The sequence below is a fragment of the Poeciliopsis prolifica genome, unplaced genomic scaffold (genome assembly GCF_027474105.1).
Source record: "Poeciliopsis prolifica strain line A6 unplaced genomic scaffold, Auburn_PproV2 SCAFFOLD010, whole genome shotgun sequence".
Lineage (NCBI taxonomy): Eukaryota > Metazoa > Chordata > Actinopteri > Cyprinodontiformes > Poeciliidae > Poeciliopsis > Poeciliopsis prolifica.
In genome coordinates this window covers 3,614,247-3,633,706 of record NW_026562385.1, presented here as the reverse complement: position 1 = coordinate 3,633,706, position 19,460 = coordinate 3,614,247, and the positions used below count along the sequence as shown (strand labels likewise).

Below are 19,460 nucleotides of genomic sequence, written 5' to 3'. Positions count from 1 at the left end.
AATCAGATTATTTAATATCAGCAGTTCAGTGTACCTGAACCAATCCCACAAAATCAAAACTTGTTTGACTTATTTTCCAAGTTTTTTGCATAAGCATATTCAGCAGGTTCTTAATTACCTGCATCCCATGACAACACACTCTCTGTTTTGCACACAAGATAAAGACTCTTGTATTCTATCTGTTTCCAGTTCTAACTTGTCTTAGGCCAACTATGGGCTGCTGCATACACGTTCTTTAATTTCTTTGACGCCACATTACATTGTATAAATGTAGTACATCCACATATATGATTGAAATGAGAGCTTGAGAAGAAGTTGGTGTTTGCCAATAGTTTTTTTTCACCCACACAATAAAAGACTTGGACTCAAGTTGTTTTCTATCCACTTCTATCAAAAAACATACAATAAACTGCAAAGAATTAGTTTGTCTTTTTATAACCAGCAGAGCAATGAGATCATTAAATCATTAAATGTCACTTCTAATATTCTTGATTCTCCCACTGGTGCATTGTGAGTTTCTGTTTTGGTACAGAAGATGTTTATCATAACGACTACTCTTTTAGTTAGAAATGAATAAGGAACTGTTTTATGAGTGGTTCTTTGTTTTTCTAGGGAGTGGTAAATCAAAAGGTTTCAGGCTGGTATCATCAGGTGCTTATTGTAATGTCCTGGGGCAAATGCTTTATGGAAGCATTTGCACATGTTTGCATTTCCACGCAAGGGCTCTCACCCTTGCCTGCAGCATTTAACCCTGTGGTTTTATTTTCCTTAGTTTCTTTGCACCAGGAAACATATGGAAACTTTGCTTTGCATTAACAGGCACATTGCACACACCTCAAATTCCAACCTCATACATGGTTTTGTTTTAGATTCTTAATTTGGATACATTTCAGCTTATTAAAAGAAATAGTCTACAAGTCTTCTCTTATGTCGTCACCTCAGGATTTGGTTTGTATTTGTTTTTGTGCATTTTTGTTTTCTTTATTCTGTGTAATTAAAATGTACATAAATGGATAAAAATATGACCTGCTAGTGTTTTAGAGTCCTTCCTTTCCTATGTCAAAGCATGCTTGATCTCACTTCATGTAGATACTAGAGGACATTACCAGGACAAAAATGAGAAGAGTTTGAGTGGAAGAGAAGGAAATTAGTACCAGAAAAATGTAAAATTACTGGATATGTTGACAGACGTGATTCTCTTTTAACCTTAAAAATGTATTGTCATTTTACATAATCTATAAAACAGCACCAGTGCACAGTGTGACAAATATGTCTCAGTGAAGAAAAATAAATAAATCTGTGTGCTGGATTAGTAATGTGTTCACCAAGGTTGAAAATACTGAACAGATTGGACCCCATCAGATAGGAATCAGATAGGAGCTCATTGATGTCGGATTAAAATCTGTTTTCATGGTAAAGTTTTTCTCAACAGGTCTCTGAATTTCTATCGGCTGTGCCGATAATTCACTCTATATTATTGCACACTGCATCCAAGCTGAGTGGATCGTGGTGCAGAGATGACAGAGAAGCAGAGTAAAGAACTACTGATGCACACATGTTGAAATATAAAAGCTCTTTGCAGCAGGTTCTGGTGCCATGAAGGGGAAAAGTTAGAGCATCTCTTGATTTTCTTTTAGCTAAAATAGTGGAAGTGTGTTGTATGTTTAGTGTGTTTTATTTCTGACAACACAGACCCAGATGATTTTATAACCAGACTCATCCATGGTCCCAAAACAAAGTCTGAAGAATTACACAATATTCAGGTATATATAACTCTTCATTGTAGCAGTAACTGATAATCTTATATGTTGCGTTCAAAGTGAGAGGCAACTATTTCCAAAATGTATCACTGCAGCTATCAGTGACAAAATTTCCTACACCTCCATCTTATCAATTGTTATAATATAAAATGTATAAAGGTTCCTCTGAACCCTGAGAGAATGAGGCTGAAAATCCACATGTTAAATATTCTGAAGAAGACGCTCATGATCACTGACCTGGAAACCCTTCTTCATACAACATTTAAACATATTCTTAGAGGTGTGAGACTTTCCTTTATTGTTAGGTTTGTTTTCAAAAGATGGATTTTATTTTAGGAAGAAATAAGGTTTGTGTGAGTGTGTCCATTATACAAAGTGAACAAAAAAATCAATTCAAGCCATATTATTTATTTCACCTTTTAATAACAGCAACAAACAGATAAAAATAAAAACATGTACAGGCAAAACTGTCTATTTTTAACTCAGTTTGAAAGTAATTAAAATCTTTATTTGTGAAACACATAAATGGTGATTGGTGTTCAGACATGATAAAACTAACTTTATGTAAAATAAGCATAAAACCTGAATTGGACAAGCTAAACCTTGAATAAATGGTTCTAGATTAATTAAAGAAAACTTTGATAAACGTTTGTGAAACACTTAAAACTCTTTATCTTTATTATACAGTAATAAAGTTCAGTCTTATCTAAAGCTTCACTTGTGACATGTTTCTTTCTCCAGTTTAACAAACAGAAATCATTCGCTACAAAAAAGTCTCAAGTCTTTCAAAATGAAAAAAAACAATTTTTTTGTTGACTTTTTCAATGAGTTTTTTTTATTTTTAGAAATCATTAATTACTATAATGATTTCTATACAAGCATTATTTCACAAGAAATGATGAACAAACATGAAGAAAGATGTAATGGTAATATATATTTTTTTAAATGAATAATCTTGGAGCAAAGTTGTTTCAGTTGATGATGTCAGGAAGTTTCTAAGTAGGTTAATTTACAATATTAGGTTAAAATAGAGGAAAACGTCGCTGTACCACCCTGAAAGTTGTTACACAAAACAAGTAAGAACTGCAAAGGATCTACTAATGGAGACTATTTCTCCTTCAAACGTTCCCAAAATGAGCAGAATGAGAATCATTGATGTGAAGACATGAAGACAGAGCAGAAGCTTCCCTTATGGAGATTCTTGTCATGGTTTCAGAGGAGCTGTTAATTTGAAAGGATGATGTTCTATTGATGTCATATACACCATTGATCAATGTTGAAAACAAGATTCAATACTTTACCGTTTTCATGAGCTTTCTTCATTTGAGCTGTTCTTAAGCTCACTGTAGAGTTTCTTCACCATTTTGAGCTCTGCTAAAACATCTAACAAAGCAGTTTTTGATGAGATGTAGCATCAAATATTTACAGAACGTATTTTAAGCCACATTTCAAAGACAAATAAGTTTTGCTTTACCTGGAATTGATTGACAATCTGTCCTGAGGGAGAGGTCCATGGAGTTGTCCCAAGTGTCCTTCATTGTTTTCAGAACTTCCACCTAATTTAACATTAAAGTCTTTATTTTTAATGTAAAAGTCTAAAGCTCATAGATGCATGAGTAATTGCAGAGTTAAATAATTATACGTTTTATTTTTACATTCTTTTAGCTAAAGAATCTAAAAGAATCAAACAATGTTTTAGATTCTTTTCAAGAATTTGAAACTATTTTTACACAAAACAAAGTTTTAATAAACTCAGTTTATTGAAAGATTTAAAACACTTGGTTTTGTGCAGTACTATAATCTAACAGAGTGCCACTGGTCTAATGAAAAAGCAGAACTTTTAGTCAGAGATGTTGTCGAGGATCATTTACTACAAATTTATTACCAGAAAAAAAAACCGCATTAAGTTTTTGATGGAATGTGTAAATTATCATATAGAAATATATCTTCCAAGCATCAAAACACTTCAGGTTTATGTGAAGTAAGAATGTACCTCAGCCCACTATTAGATATGATTTCTAATGCTGTGGGTCTTTTTATTCTACTGAATACTGTGGGAACCTTATTATAGTGCATGTTATCATGACTCTGACATATTTTTGCCACATTGATTTTTTTATCAAGACCATTGAAATACAGTTGTGGTCAAAAGTTTACATACACTTGTATAAAACATAATGTCATGGCTGTCTTGAGTTCCCAATAAGTTCTACAACTCTTATTTTTCTGTGATAGAGTGATCAGAACACATACTTGTTTGTCACAAAAAACAGTCATAAAGTTTGGTTCTTTCATACATTTTTTATGGGTCTGCTGAAAATGTCACCAAATCTGCTGGGTGAAAAATATACATACAGCAACATTAGTATTTGGTTACATGTCCCTTGGCCATTTTCACAGCAACTAGGCACTTTTGGTAGCCATCCACAAGCTCCTGGCAAGCTTCAGGTCGAATGATTGACCAATCTTCTTGACAGAATTGGTGCAGTTCAGCTAAATGTGATGGTTTTCTTGCATGAACCCGTTTCTTCAGCACTGTCCACATGTTCTCAATGGGGTTAATTCAGGACTTTGGGAAGGCCATTCTAAAAGCCTGGTTTATCCATTCTTTACCACTTTTGATGTGTGTTTTGGGTCATTGTCCTGTTGGAACACCCAACTGCACCCAGACCCAACCTTCGGCTGATGGTTTTAAGTTTTCCTGCAGAATTTGGAGGTCATCCTCCTTTTTCATTATCCCATTTACTTTCTGCAAAGAACCAGTTCCACTGGCAGCAAACAGCCCAAGCATAATACTACCACCACCATGCGTGACAGTAGGCATGGTGTTCCTGGGAAAGGCCTCACCTTTTCTCCTCCAAACATATTGCTGGGTGTTGTGGCCAAACAGCTCAATTTTTGTTTTGTCTGACCACAGAACTTTCCTCCAGAAGGTTTTATCTTCATCCATGTGATCAGCAGCAAACTTCAGCCGAGTCTTAAGGTGTCTTTTCTGGAGCAAGGGCTTCTTTCTTGCACGGCAGCTTCTCAGTCCATGGCGATGTAAAACACACTTGACTGTGGAGACTGACACCTTCGATCCATCAGCTTCCAAATCCTTGCAGACCTGCTTTTTGGTGATTCTTGTTTGACTCTTGACCATCCTGACCAATCTCCTCTGTGCAGCATGTGATAGCTTGCGTTTTCTTCCTGATCATGGCAGTGACACAAATGTTCCATCCACTTGAAACTTGCGAAAATTGTCTGCACAGTTGCTCTTGGGACCTGTAGCTGCTTTGAAATGGCTCCAAGTGATTTTCTTGATTTGTTCAAGTCAATAATTCGCTTTTTTCAGATCCACTCTGAGTTCCTTTGACTTTCCCATTGTAGCTTTTGTGGCTGAGTTTAATCACAGGGTCAAATGAGCCCTATTTCAATGGGCTCATGAGAAGTGAACAGCTGTAGTCAATCAGAATCACTTACAAGAAGTGAAGAGACCATGACATGAAGCTAATTTGATTTACACAACTCTCTACATCACCAAAATTGACAATTTTGTTGCTGTATGTATATTTTTGACTCAGCAGATTTGGTGACATTTTCAGCAGACCCATAATAAATTTATGAAAGAACCAAACTTTATGACTGTTTTTGTGACAAACAGGTATGTGTTCCAATCACTCTATCACAGTTGTGATAAGAGTTGTAGAACTTATTGGGAACTCAAGACAGCCATAACATTATGTTTTATACAAGTGTATGTAAACTTTTGACCACAACTGTATATTGAGTGTGAGTAATTGTGGACTTTGTTTCTGATATATTTGTTACATGGATAGTTTAGATTTTGCTCTGAATGAGCAACATAAATACTGTTTTAACATTTAAATAAGGACAAACCTTTAAGTCCTGGAGGTGGTTCAACATGTCATCTTTCGCCTTTGCAAACATGGTGTCCTTTGATTCCTGAACATGTTTTTTTACTGTTTCTCTCATTTTCTCCAGCATACCAGATTTTGAGTGTCCTGCTGCAGCTGAAACAAAATCAATCACAAATGGTAAGAAAGATTTTAAACATGTTTTATCGTAAAATAAAATTTTTGTAATTCTCACTCTTGTAGCATTCTTGCATGGTCTCCTCAATTGTCTTTGTCAGACTGTTGTACATTATTTTCTTTTGGTCTCTTATCCTTTTGTTCAGCTTTTTCTTTAATTTTTCCTCCTATGAGACATGTTAGAAAAGCAACTTTACTGACAAAACTAAAGAGAAATTGATTTGATTCAAATCTGATAAATTGTTGCAATGCTTGCATTGCATATTTTCTCTATTGTTTACCTCTGTCTTGAGAAATATCAGCTGCAGTTCCACCTCTTTGTACTTTTCCCTCAGACTTTCAGTGTCAAGTGAAAACTTGTCAATGACACCATTAAATGGGCCACAGTTACGGTCATTTCTGAAACATTTTAATATGCTGAAGTCATTTAAAATGGTACTTTATCATAATTTTCTTTTAATAAACCCTTGAATTGTGGATTTACAAATTTCAAACTTTCATCAGAGTTGAACAAGACTTTTCATACGTATTAAATTCTTACGGGAAGGTTTTTCTGAATTCCTCATCAATGCTGTCAGTCAGGAATGAAGTGAGTTTCATGTTGAGGTTGATTTGTTCTCCGTTTTTGGGTTTGTGGACTCCACCATTTTTGAAAACGCACTTTAATGTTCCGTGATAACCACCACCACGCTTTCCCTGAAAAATAAGACATTATTTCAAATGCGAGAAAATTTCAATGAACTCTGTGGATACTGTCAAGTAACATACCTGAGGATGGAGAAAGTTATGCAGCGTTTTTTCACATGAGCTTTTTGATTGTTCAACCCCTTCAGACAGGCATTCCTCAAAAACCCGGTAAGCTCTTTCCATTGCTTTTTGTATTGTATCATGGTGGAGAGCTATGTTTCTCTCAAGCTTTTCACAAACTTCTGTGTGTATTCCAGTCTGAAAAAAGGCAACTCCTTGTTAGTACATGTTGTAAAAACTGGTAACTGTTTATGAAAGAGTCTTTAATCTTTCCTCTGAAGCTTGTTTTAATAATAATGACAATAAGAGGAAAAAACAAGCAGCTTATTCAAAAACTTCTTCCAAGATCTAATGTGAATTAAATGCACAATAATCCATCGTCCAACACAGAGACAGACAGGACAATCATGTTCATACACACACGCACAACCAAACACCTCAGGAGAATTTATAGAGATCAATGAATCAATGCACAATAATTAAATTCATAAATAAATAAAAAATCAAATGACAGATAGAAAATGGCAATTTAGAGCACTGCATATAAAAAGTGAACTGGCTTTGAAAGGAGATAGAAATGCTGTGTTTCAGCTGATACTGGAGATTATATGGCCAACTCAACTTTAAATTTTCAATCTAATGGTATAAAGGAGAGACAAAGAGATTGGGTCTCGGAGTCTGTGAAGAAGGATGATGTGCAGAAAAGTCAGAGTTATGTGGAGGTCAAAGGTTATGGAGAGACTTGGAGGTTTGAGGAAATTCACCTGTTTTTCCAAGCTGGCTCCATGAATCAAAGAGAGAATCCCATGAGCTCCAGAAACATAGTTCAGCGTTTCTGAGTGATCGTCATTGAGCTTTTGCAAAAAATTTTGAAGCTTGGGGATTTCTGTGAAAGCAAAAATATTATTAACTTTTATTTCAACAGTGTCACAGCCAGATTGCTGAGAGGATCTGAGTTACCAACAAAACATTCAGAGAAATTACAAATTTAACATACCAGTGTTCTCTGGACTGAGAATCGTTGGTTTCTGAAACTCTTTGGAGCTCACTGTGTACACTTTGAAAGAGTCATCACTGAAGTGTTTCTACGTAAAACAGATTATATTTTCCAGAAATTAAGATTCCAGCTAGACCTACAGAAACTCATTCATCTTTAGTCACATTGATTACTTCAAGTGTTTTCACAGGTTTGTCTACAAAAAGCAACTTTACAGAATGTGTCTGTTCACTTTCTCACTGAAACCAGGAGGATAGAGCACATCACCTCAGTTCTAAAGTCCTTACACTGACCCTGTGTAGTTAAGACAATAGGCTTCAAGATACTGTTGTTACCTTATAAATTATTGAACAGCTTAGCACCAAAATACAAAACAAGTCTTTTGGTTGCTCTGCAAGCCAGAACCAGAACTAAACAGACAGAAGCAGCATTAACACTTAAAACCCACTTGTTTAGAGTTACTTTGAACCGTAATAAAATTATTAGAAAGTATTTATTTAGTTGTTGTCTTGACATGCAAAGCTCACCTTAATCTTGTGTAGCTTGTTGAATTCTTTGCGCACTGCTTCCTTTACTTTCATGTTTCTTCTGAGGATTTCAGCCTGAAGTTCAGCTGAACTGATGGAAAAAGACATATTGATCCTTAAAGTTGTTTCAGCTGAAAAAATTAGATTCTCCACGTAATCCTATTTATTGACAAGTTCAATTTTTATAGAGTTTAGTGGAAAGAGGATGAAGATTTGCGAACGAAACTCCTGTTGAGTTTTCCAATTACTAATTTTTAAGAACATGTCTTCAGTATTAAATGTTTTGCACACTTTTGTTTCCTCATTTCACTTACTGATCAGTAGAGTCTTCGATAACATCAGATTTTGTGCAGATAAAGTGAATGTTTCTGCACTCCCCACCGTTTCCTATGAAACTACTGACACTATTCAAGATTTCCCAGGATTCTCTCTCTGATGCTGCTCGGTTGATTTCAGTGACGATCCACACAGTAGAACAGTTCCCAACAATCTGGAACAGCAACAAATATATTATAATGATCAATAATATGTGCTGATATGTTTCTGTTTTCTTTAGATAGCAGCACTTTACCCCTTTCCACATTGTATCTCTGCTCTTGTTACGGTCTCCATTTCCAGGAAGGTCCACAAGAGTGATGTGTTGGGGAAAATCATCTGGCACTTTGACAGTCACACACTTTACAAGAGGCCAATACCACCTGGTTCGTTCTGTTTCCCCTCCATGATTTGATTCAGTTCTTGTGTATTTAATCATTTTAGCAGATAGCTGTTTAGCCTGCAAAAAATGGAAAGAAGGTAAACATGGGAAATTTGACTTTAAATCAAAAGTTCTTGTTTAGTTTAATTTGCAAGACCAAGTTATCAGTTTTATGAAGAAATTGAGTTAATAGCAGGGTCTGTAATTAATTTATTGCAAATAATTACATTTCAGTTCAAAACTATATACTGTATATAAAATAAGCAACATTTTTAATTCAACACCCCATGCTGCTGCTAAATTATTAAATAGACAGATGAGCTTGAGAGGAAATATATTTATTGTTTTCAGTCTGTTATTTAGGTTCTTAACCAGAAACAGATGGATGCAAAGTGTTATTATACCCATTCAGCTTTCAAACATTTCAAAAATTCCTAATAATTTCTGTAACTTCTATGAAAAAATAATTCTTTAAAAATATGAACTGTGGACGCTGGCATTATTTATTGACAAATTAGTACTTAAATAAACACAAAAATACATGAGCTGCTTTGCATCAACAATTTATGTTTAAATGTTGGTTTGCAGCTGTACTAATATACTAATTCAAAGATCCTTCACAGAAGGAAATGGAACCTTCTGTGTAAATATTTAGCTTTAGCTGAGATTTGTAGAACAAAATTGAAGAGTCGTGGTCAGCCAGGTGTGTATGTAAACACCTTTTGGGTATTTATGCAAATATACTTTTAGAATGGATCCTACACAATACTTAATAAATGAGATCTCTGGTGTTTTAGTTAAAGAGGATGAGCAGCATTAGATGTTCGGCCTGCACATTGTTGTCAGCAAACCCTCTCTCCATATTTAATAAGTTCATAACATTTGTGGCCATTTTCAAGTGGTTTAATTACATAAATTAATAAAATATGACTAAAATACCATTCTCTTTATTATTTGTGGCATATAAATGATTAAATGAAGCTTCTTATATATTTCTAGTTATTCCTGATTTTGGCTTTTCTGGTTTTACTTACTGTTTCACATGACAGTATCTTTTCTGTGGATTGAAGAAATTCTGGTATTTCTCTGAAATATTTGGGGTCCATTAGTTGTCCAGAAGATTTTTGTTTCCATTCCTCTCCATAGAGTGCAGACAGCTTTTCAGCAACATCCTGATAATCATCATCTTCATACTTTTTTTTTTATCTCCAGTATTCTCTTGAAACTGACTCACTGACCACAACTCATCTTTCCATTCCTGGACATAAAAAAATGTTTGATGAGCTCTATTACATTGTGATTCTTCAGTTTATGTGAAATAGAAGGAATTATTTCTTTAGTTCTTTTACCTCTTTTGTAATAAATTCAATATGTGCCTCATACTTTGTATTGGACATGTTTGCCTCCACTTTAATCATGACTGAAGTGCATGCATCAACATCTCCAGATGGCAAAAGTTTTCTCTCCTCAATGAGAGCGTTTATCAAACTGGTCTTTCCAGCTCCAGTTTTACCAAAGACACCAACCATTTCTCTTCTGTCTGTCTCCAGATCCTTAATTTTATCCCTGTGAAAAAATAAAGATGTTTTGATTTATTAACTTTTAAAACATATTAATTGATGTGTAAGTTTTAGAATTCATATTTATATTTAAAATTTCATTGAAACAGGAATTTTGAAGTCTTTTGTAAATACGAGGAGATTGGAAAAGATTTTGATGTCTTAGCAGAAAACTATGAGTAAGGAAGAGGAGGCATTGAACTTGTTCCATCATTACACAGCAAATACAGTCAACACCAATGGAGGAAAATATGAACAAACATCATCATCACATAAAGACTGAGACTCTGCCAATAGCTTGGTGATAACAAAAGCATAGCTTCAGAAATTTCAGGATAGTATTTGTTGTGTTGTTAATGTAACGATAGTAAATTGTATTCTCCACATGCCTGGATCAGTGGGATTGAAATACCGAATCATCTTCAGAATTGACTAGAACCCCCACAAAACTTGAAGAAGAACAATTTGTGGTCAGACTTGTACTTTGTAAAGGGAAATTTGGTCTGTACATTACAAATGTTTTTGTATCTTTCAGGAGTTTGGGTTTGGTTAAATGAATTGTATTGCTTTTGCCAATACCATCTGTGTTTCACTGCAGTGATTTTATTGTGAACCAGGTCAAATGAGCTCTCATGCCTCCAGACTTCCTTAAGAGATGTTGTTCCCCTTATTTACTACATTTACCTAAAGTGATCTGGCAAACAAATCATTCTTTACTAGAGACACAGGTACAAGAACTTTCTATATGAACATCATTTGGTTGGCAAATGCCCAGTTTGTTGAAATTTTAGAGGCTAAAACAAAGGTCAAGCCTTCATGTCTAGAGAAGGAAGAGGAGTTATGGAGGAAGCAGAGGGAGAGAAGATTGTGCTTTAGACATGATCTTGAGCCTCACATATAAAGTGTGCTTACGGCAACCTTATTGCACAAGTCGGCATGTATCTAAATGAGCTTGCCGTAAAATTTTGCAAAACTATACGTAAACTTTTTACCTGCCATAAAAATTTGCGGAAGCCGCGGCTTTGTTCATCTGAACTTTTTTGTGTCACACTTTTCTAAATTTGTCTGTACGCCAATATTTACTATGGAAGCTGCAAACTCCTTTCAGCATGAGACCCTGAGTCAATTTATATGCAGATGAGAAAAGAGCCTCTAACAAATAATGATCTTTGTATGGACAGCCAATAGACAGATCAGCTCTTGTTCTGGTTTTAACTCATATAGAAGTAGCCATAGCCCAAAAGAATAAAGTAATCTGAATTAAAACCATGAAAACTAGTCAAGCAGACTTCATATGTACTCACCTTAGGAAAGAATTCAGCTTTGTGTTTTCTTGATTGCGTAGTTTATCCAGAACATCTTTCATAACATTTTTCACTTTAGATTGCAGTCTTAGTTCTGTTATTTAAAAAGAATAAGAGGAAAATTACATTTGCCTGAACTATGAATTTGAACTGAGAAGGATTTTGAGTCCCAGGCCGTTGATACTGGCTTTAACATGGTGATAATACATATCATAAACCAGACACAGTTTTGAATATTGCTTTGACAACAAGTGCATCATAAACTGTGTGATGAAAGTGGTTTAACACTTTTGCATGCTCTGGTCTGAACAAGATGCTGTTCCTATTATCTATGTCTGAACTTGCTCACATTCCTGTGGTTTGAAGTTTCTGTTATTTTGTTTTGCATTAGATGTGTTTTTTTGATGATCACAAACAATACTAGTTATAATTCATCCATCTTAAATAATTTAATTTGCAGCTGACATCTGCAAATTAACATCTGCAGTAAAATTAGCTAAATTTTAATAAATGTGTAAGGCTGAAATAAAATGAAAAATAAAAAAGGGAGGGGTCATTGCTGTATATCAGAGGGGATCTGCATAGCAACTGGAAGACAAAGGGACTGGACACTCACCCATTACAGAGGGTGAAAAACGCGGGACGGCGTAAAAGTTGGCACAAGATGGTCGACTTCTGTAGAGTGATCTACTTTATAATGTAGCGAATCTATTTAAAACTGTTAGTGTGAGGTTTTGATGCTGTGGAGCTCTAGCCTAGTGTTGTACAATGTATAGGTGTGGCATGATCTCCAAGTATCTGGCAGTTTGAGTTGGTGCCATTCGGTGGCACCAACTCAACTTACTTCTTTGTAAGATGGGTTGTGACAAGCTTTTATTCTTTTAATTGCCTGTTGTCATTTTTATGAATAATTACCTGACAAAGATGACATACTCCTGCGAAACCGTTTGGCTGTTGGTTCTCCTTTCTTAAACTCCTCTAGATCCAACTTTCTCTTTCCTTTTTTTGTATCTTCAGACCCAAAAAGGAGAAAAAAAAAATGTTTAAAGGATTTCTAACAAGGATTTATTTTTGTAACAAGTTACATATGTAAGAAATATGTAATAAACTTTAATTCTCACCTCCATTACTTGTGGATGGATGTACCTGAGAATGAACAGATTTATTTAACTGCTTTCACATCATGTAATGGGACAAATACTTTTTAATCTTTTGTAATGTAGCAAATAAATCTCCCTTTAGTCAATGGTAAAGAGTGATTTAGTATCTCTAGTAAAGTTTTTAAAAGCTAGATTGCTGAAGTTTTAAAAGGCTTCAGGGATCAATAATATTCTCAGTTAATAATGCAGCATATTTTCCTCAAAGTTTCACAATTGCCAAACCCTTAGGTCAAAGTATTTAACAAGAAGAAAACTAAACTATAGGTTGAGGGTCAAGATATGATTTTCTGTGAACAGAGGAATATTTGCCCAGGAGCAAGTAATCCAAAAAAGCAGTGACTTGTAAATTGATGCACAAGGTTGGTCCATTGCTGATGAATCAAGTTTGTTAACTGTCATGAAAACTGGTATGAGGAGGTGAGATCTGTCCACGTTCACGTAAAAAACAGACCATAACAGGCCTGAGAGACTGAAGTAATCTTGCATGCTGATTTAATGTTGATTATGGGAAAACGTATTATGTTGAAGTGTCGGTCAAGTATCGGTGATTATGAAGTAAGTAAATTCTGAAGTTTATTGTTGATAATTATGTAAATCAGTTAAACAACGAATTACAAGTTGAAAGTATAATCACATTGAATCAATAGAAATGAGTATTAAGAAGGTAGGATTGAAGAAATGTATTAAAAGTGGTTGTGTTGATGAGTATAAAAAGCATAGGGACAGTCTTTGAGTGCAAAGGCAAGCCTGGACATGTTCTGGTAATGGGTGTGGACAGGCCTGACTCATCGCTGGAAAAGGACATCTGGGCAATGGGCCCAGAGGCCTGGGGCAAGTAGAGGATGAAGTAATCAGGGGACCTGGTGTAAGCGAGCAGGCCTCGTATGAAGTAATCAAATACTTAAGAAATCATGTAATCTGCTCCCCATACACACAGTGGGGGAATAGAGTATAAATAAGCGGAGAAACAGAGAACTGGGGTTCTTCATCTTCAGCAAGTGGAACGAGCAACAGCGGGCCAAGAAATCAACGAGGAAGCCTCACCCGGACCCAGAGGGAAGACAAGCTTACACTTCGCTGGAAGGAAGACGGGACCCGATGCTCAATAACTCTGACTCCTAATTCGACCGAGGCTCTACACTCAACCCAAAAGATCTCAAGAACTGGCAAGGATTTGGGGACAGGACAAAGATCACCAAGGTGATGAAGATTTGGGATGTTTGAAAGATAACTACCAGCTCAGCTTTGTTCCTGTTCAAGGAGGATTCATCACACCAAAATAAGATTCTAACCAAGAAAATGAATTCTTTTGCTGCTGAGATCCACTGTCATCTGGGTATGAGTTGCCTGCACCCAAAAGACTTCTTTAGTACCTACAGTTTAGGTAGACGTGTTAGGAGATATGTATGTTGATTTTATTCAAATATAATTTTACTCTTTCAAATTTGTAATCATTAAAAAATAAATCTGTTTGCCATTTACTCCTGCTTAAAGCTTGCTCAAATAAATACATATATATATATATATATATATATATATATATATATATATATATATATATATATATATTTAAATTCTCATGAGGTTTGTAAACATTGAAATTAATTGAGTCATATTAGTAATGGTTCTTCTATTTAATGCAAAATCCATGATCATTGTTCTAGAAAAGTGGTGGCTTTGGACTTTCCTTTAGTTGACATATAAAATAATGACTCTGGGACTTACAAAGTCACTGAAAATATTCTAGCCATTAACAAGTGCTCGTTATTCTTAGAGAGAGGGCTACTGTTAACAGAAATGGTTATTGGAGTTATGCAGTCGTGACTCTACTCAACTGATTGCTTCTTAACTGAAAAGGGTCATAACTTCTGGATAGTAGGTAGTTAGAGCTAGACGATTATCTCTCGACACCTGCTTAGACAGATTGTTCCTCTCAGACCTTCTACAGGGTAAAACCCAGGCTTCAGGAACTTTCCGGACCGGTTAGACGGAGAGCTGGTCATTAGTCAGGGCAGAGGGGTTGTGAGGATTAGGGCGGGGCTGGCTACTGCATAATAACCAACATAATCCTTGTGTTGTGTTTTTATTTGTATTAATGTGTTGTGAACAAGTATTTTATCAAACAGCCTCAGTTTTCAAATGCCACTCTAAGCCTCAATGTTCCTGCATGGAACATCACCTGCAGTCTAACGACAGGAGTTAATTCTTGTTATAGTCTTATGCTTTTTTATTATTGTTATTATATTTGGAGACACTAATGCTGTAAAATAATAATTTTAATTCATTTTTTGGCCAATTGAGATAACCTTCAACTTGAAAGTCATGGAGGTTCTGAAAAAATTGATTTCTTTTTGCTGCTGCTGAAAAAAGATTATTGAAACAATCTGGTTTCCATCTATGTTAAATTACTAAATGGCTGACCAGAAGCAACACTGTCATCAGAGCCACTAAGTGTGACATAGAAGATGATGAAAATTGGTCTTCCTCCAAAGACAGTCAGTATTCAAAACTTTCAGAACTACTGGTTTAAGGCTTGGAGACATTTATTTGCAGTGACAGCTTGTGGTTTAGGCTCAACTGCAGTGCAGGAATGTTAAGGAATAGTTTAGGGATAGTTTTCACTCAATCCAGGGGAGAAGATAAAAGGCTCCTTGTCTTTAGTTGGTGTGATGTACAAAGACCCTGGATGAGATATTTGATTAAGAACGTAATGAAAGATTAGTTATTTTAAAAATTATATAAAAAATATAAACACTTTGTGTAAAACAGCCAGTTGTCAATTCAACATAGATAACTGAAATTTAGTTAAGGACAAAACTCTCATACTTACCTCAGTCTGAACAGTTGCGTTTTTCTGTTTCTGTTCAATATAAATTACATAATGTGGTGACATACAGGTAATATATTAATGTCACAATTTTAATCCATCTCAGTGTTTTTATTGATAACTGTAAATAACATTTAGTTCAATCTGTTGAACTCACCGCCAAAGAAAAAGGCGATGTGTCCTCATTTCTGTTTTTTTTTTTCTGCAGGTAAAACAGGAAGAATGTGATGACAGATTTGCACTGATGCAAATGCCTCATCGATCCACAGCACTGTCTGTTATCTAATGGATTCTTGGACATTTGCAAATAACATCAATGTGTTATTTGCAAATGTCCAAGAATCCATAAGTTTATAGTCATTATTGTGACCGTTAATGATATATTTAGTTTTACTTATAAGCACCATCTAAAAGTTAGGGTGCAAGACAATATATTTACACAGGATATGAATGTTGTGATTAAAACACACATGCTTGTCATGTGATGTTGCAAATTACCTTTAACAGTTTCAGATTCTTTCTGAAAAGTGCTCTTGGTCCCACTTTGGGAATCAATTTTTCCAAGTCTTGCTCCTTAAGGCTGTACAGACATTTCTCAACAATTCCTTGTTCTTTAATGAAAAAATTGTTTGTTAGCAGTAAGTGATAAAAATTACATTTTAAAGTTGAAAAATATGTTTCATAAAGAGTGGAGAGACAAATGTATTTTTGTGAAAATGATGAAGACCATAGTTGGTCCCCACAACATCAGTAGTTAAAGAAATGTATGAATTGAGGATGTTTCTATTTGCCATAAAGGTTGTGTCAATGATTTCGTCAGGGCCTAATGTCACATTTAAATTTGCACTGAATTTTATTGACTATTTAATCCAATTATTATTTTTGTAACATTGTTGATAACACAGTGACATTCAGTGTTTAACACTAAGATTGTTTGTCATAATTTGTAACCAGGATGCAGAACTTCTGGGAGGGTCCACAATGTCCACACTTAAAGTCATTTTAATGCTAATGATGTGTCCACAAATCTTTTGTTTTATATTTTTAAAGGAAAAAGTTAATTTGTTTATTAAACTTTACAAAAGTATGTTAAATGAATAGAAACAGAAAATCATGCATCAAGAAATATTACGTTTTTTACAAAATTAGTGTTTCTACAATTATTGGCACCCCTAAAAACTTTGCTTTATTTTATCTTTTATGGTCCTGCTGTATTTCATATTATACAGCAAAAGCTTGTAGCCATTTCACCTGCTTTTGTGTCTCAGAGATCTGACCCTGTTGATGTGACTCATGTGAAGTTATCTGACATCTTGATGTTTTCAGTTTTAGGTCAGGTGTGTTGCACACTGACTTTCCTGTGATTATCTCATTGTCTTGCTTAATAACTCATTTATGTCAGAGTCTTCCTTTACTTTCAGAGCATTATGAGGTGTAAAGTACATGCTGTACCAACCATGGCTTGTGCCACATTTATGCATAAAAAATTATGTCACAGCTAGTGAAGTGCATTTATATTGATGGAATTTCTTTTGCAATATAAAGATCTTGATTTCCTCAAAACACTACAACAAAGAAATGCTATACTTAACCTCTAAATGTTTCTATCCATTCGCTTAGGTCCCAGTCAATTAATATCGCGCAAACAAAGTCATCCATGACGCAAACATGCAACTGCAAGAGAAACCATGATGTCTTAATGAGCAGCTTAACATGACATTTTTAATACAGTTAGAATCATCTATATAAAAATCCAATCTATAACTTAAAAAGGAAAAGTCTTACCTGTTAATGAAAATGATGAAGACAGAAGAAGTTTGGCCAAAAAAAGGTGAGAACAAATGAAAAAGCCAAAAAACAAGTTTTGAAAACAATTTAAAATTTAAAGTGGAATTTCACCAGATTCTTTGCAAAGAGGCCGTTCACTATTTCTGAAAATGGAGATGAAGGAAGGTGGAATATAAGGCTTCTCACAAAAACAAGGAGGGAAACGTTAGAGAGGAGTGGCTTCATAAAACGAAAGTGTAGTTGAGTGCTTATTCTTTACAACAACGGTACAATGACTAATCTTTTTAAGAGTTTGTGAGGATAAGTTTTGCTTTCCTTGTCTTTTTTCCTAGTTAATCATTTGCATAACTTCTTTGAAATGACCTCTTTAAGTTATGTTTTCTTGACAAATACTTTGCAGAGGAATTGTTGGCATGTAACTATACACATGCAACTAAATGTTTCATAATATAATATGCATCACTTAAATAAACAAGAAAGTAAACAATAAATAAGATGTAAACAGATTCTGTTATTCAAAGCTTTCATGATCTCTTCCTTTTCCATATTTGCTGGAGTTTTGAAAACAAATCAGAGAAGCAAAGCAAAACAGGAACATCAACTGAACATTTAGCCGTGGCACTTAACATCTAATGATGGTCAATTACCTCATGCCAAGATGAAAGAACATAATCATATCAGATAATAAACATAATTAAGTATATGGTAACTCAATGCCTAAAGAATTTTGAGTGGTGCATTGTTTCCTCCATTTACAAACTTATTTTTGATATCCTGTATTATACTGTACCTTCCATACTTTACAAAGGACAGGTGTTTGAATGAAGTTGTTCGGTATGTTGTTTGCGTCTCCTAATTTCATATATGCCTTGTTATCATTCAAAAATACCTTATTCATTCAATCAAGAAAGTACAGAGAGAAATTTGTGGTTTTGAATCTCGTTTAAATCAAATAATATGCACTCTAGCACTTTTTTCACATGAATTACTAGAATTTGAAGCAATAATTTATCCAGCTGTAGTGTCTTGTAAAGGTAACCCCTGTAACATTACAGCCAGCTTCTTTAATGTATTTTGTTTGGAGTTTATCTGATCAACACAAAGTTGTGGATAAAAATGATTTCAAGATTTGCTCAGACATTACTTACCTCGTGTTTCTTACCCCATCTGCTGGATATGTTGTGATACAGCAGCCATTTTTTTCTAAATGTTTTTTCCAGTGGCCCTAATCCTCTTCCGTAGTTAAGTGTTAAATGTTAGATGTATATTTTAATCTCTGACTATGTAACAATCAGTGGAACCAATATGACCAGAACACCTAGATTTTTATAGCCATGAACACAACAATGCAGCAGTCTGTTTACTAGGCCCTTAAAAACACAAGCAGGAAATCTCTCCATCCACTTTTCTGCTCTGTACACTAGGGGGCAGCAGTAATCAACAGCTGACCAGAGAAACTGACCAACAACGTTTAGTTTTTCACAAGTTAGGTGCCTTATTATCAACATTTTAATTATTTAACAAAATAAAAATATACTAAATAAGCAGATGAAACAGATCGACTAGTATTTGTTTCTCTTTTAACCTAAAGTGACAAAACCTGTTAATGTTCATGTGATGTAAGGATTCTCTAAGGCTGCAAGTGGAGATAATGACTCCATACATTATAAACAACGATATACAATGATTGTTAAATTACTCAGTAATATGTTTATTAAAATAAGTTTCAGCGAATCAATCTAATGGAGCAAATATCATGTGTAATTGCTCCCAAAGGGAATTGAATTGAAAGTTTAAATTACCATGATATGAACAAACATCTGGCTGCATCAAAGGGTTTTTCAATTTTTGTCTCTCTGAGATGGAAAATACAGGCTGTATCATACAACTTTCAATTCTAACTGCATGATTTAATCTGTGCAGAAATGATGATTCAAAGTAATTTAAGATCTGGCACATTCTGGAACGTGTTGATGAATTGAAAGCTGATTTCATCTGACCCAGATTTTGAAGGTCCAGAATTAAGGACAGAGACGCAGAAAAGTAGAAAAATCATTCTA

General features: G+C 34.8%; 1 protein-coding gene across 1 annotated transcript; it reads right to left on the bottom strand.

Annotated features, from left to right (window-relative positions):
* Positions 1-2,237: 2,237 nt before the first annotated feature.
* LOC129363606 (nuclear GTPase SLIP-GC-like) lies at positions 2,238-17,838 on the bottom strand. Its single transcript, XM_055035804.1, is given in 23 exon segments — positions 2,238-3,143; positions 3,235-3,316; positions 5,640-5,773; positions 5,853-5,961; positions 6,076-6,193; positions 6,336-6,490; positions 6,563-6,739; positions 7,306-7,427; positions 7,539-7,626; positions 8,066-8,156; positions 8,380-8,555; positions 8,637-8,840; positions 9,797-9,954; positions 9,957-10,020; positions 10,112-10,328; positions 11,626-11,719; positions 12,541-12,624; positions 12,747-12,771; positions 15,616-15,656; positions 15,772-15,814; positions 16,111-16,223; positions 17,205-17,286; positions 17,398-17,838. Coding segments are annotated over 22 exon segments (2,439 nt in total). The 5' UTR covers positions 17,272-17,286; positions 17,398-17,838; the 3' UTR covers positions 2,238-3,066.
* Between the last annotated feature and the right edge of the window lie 1,622 nt (positions 17,839-19,460).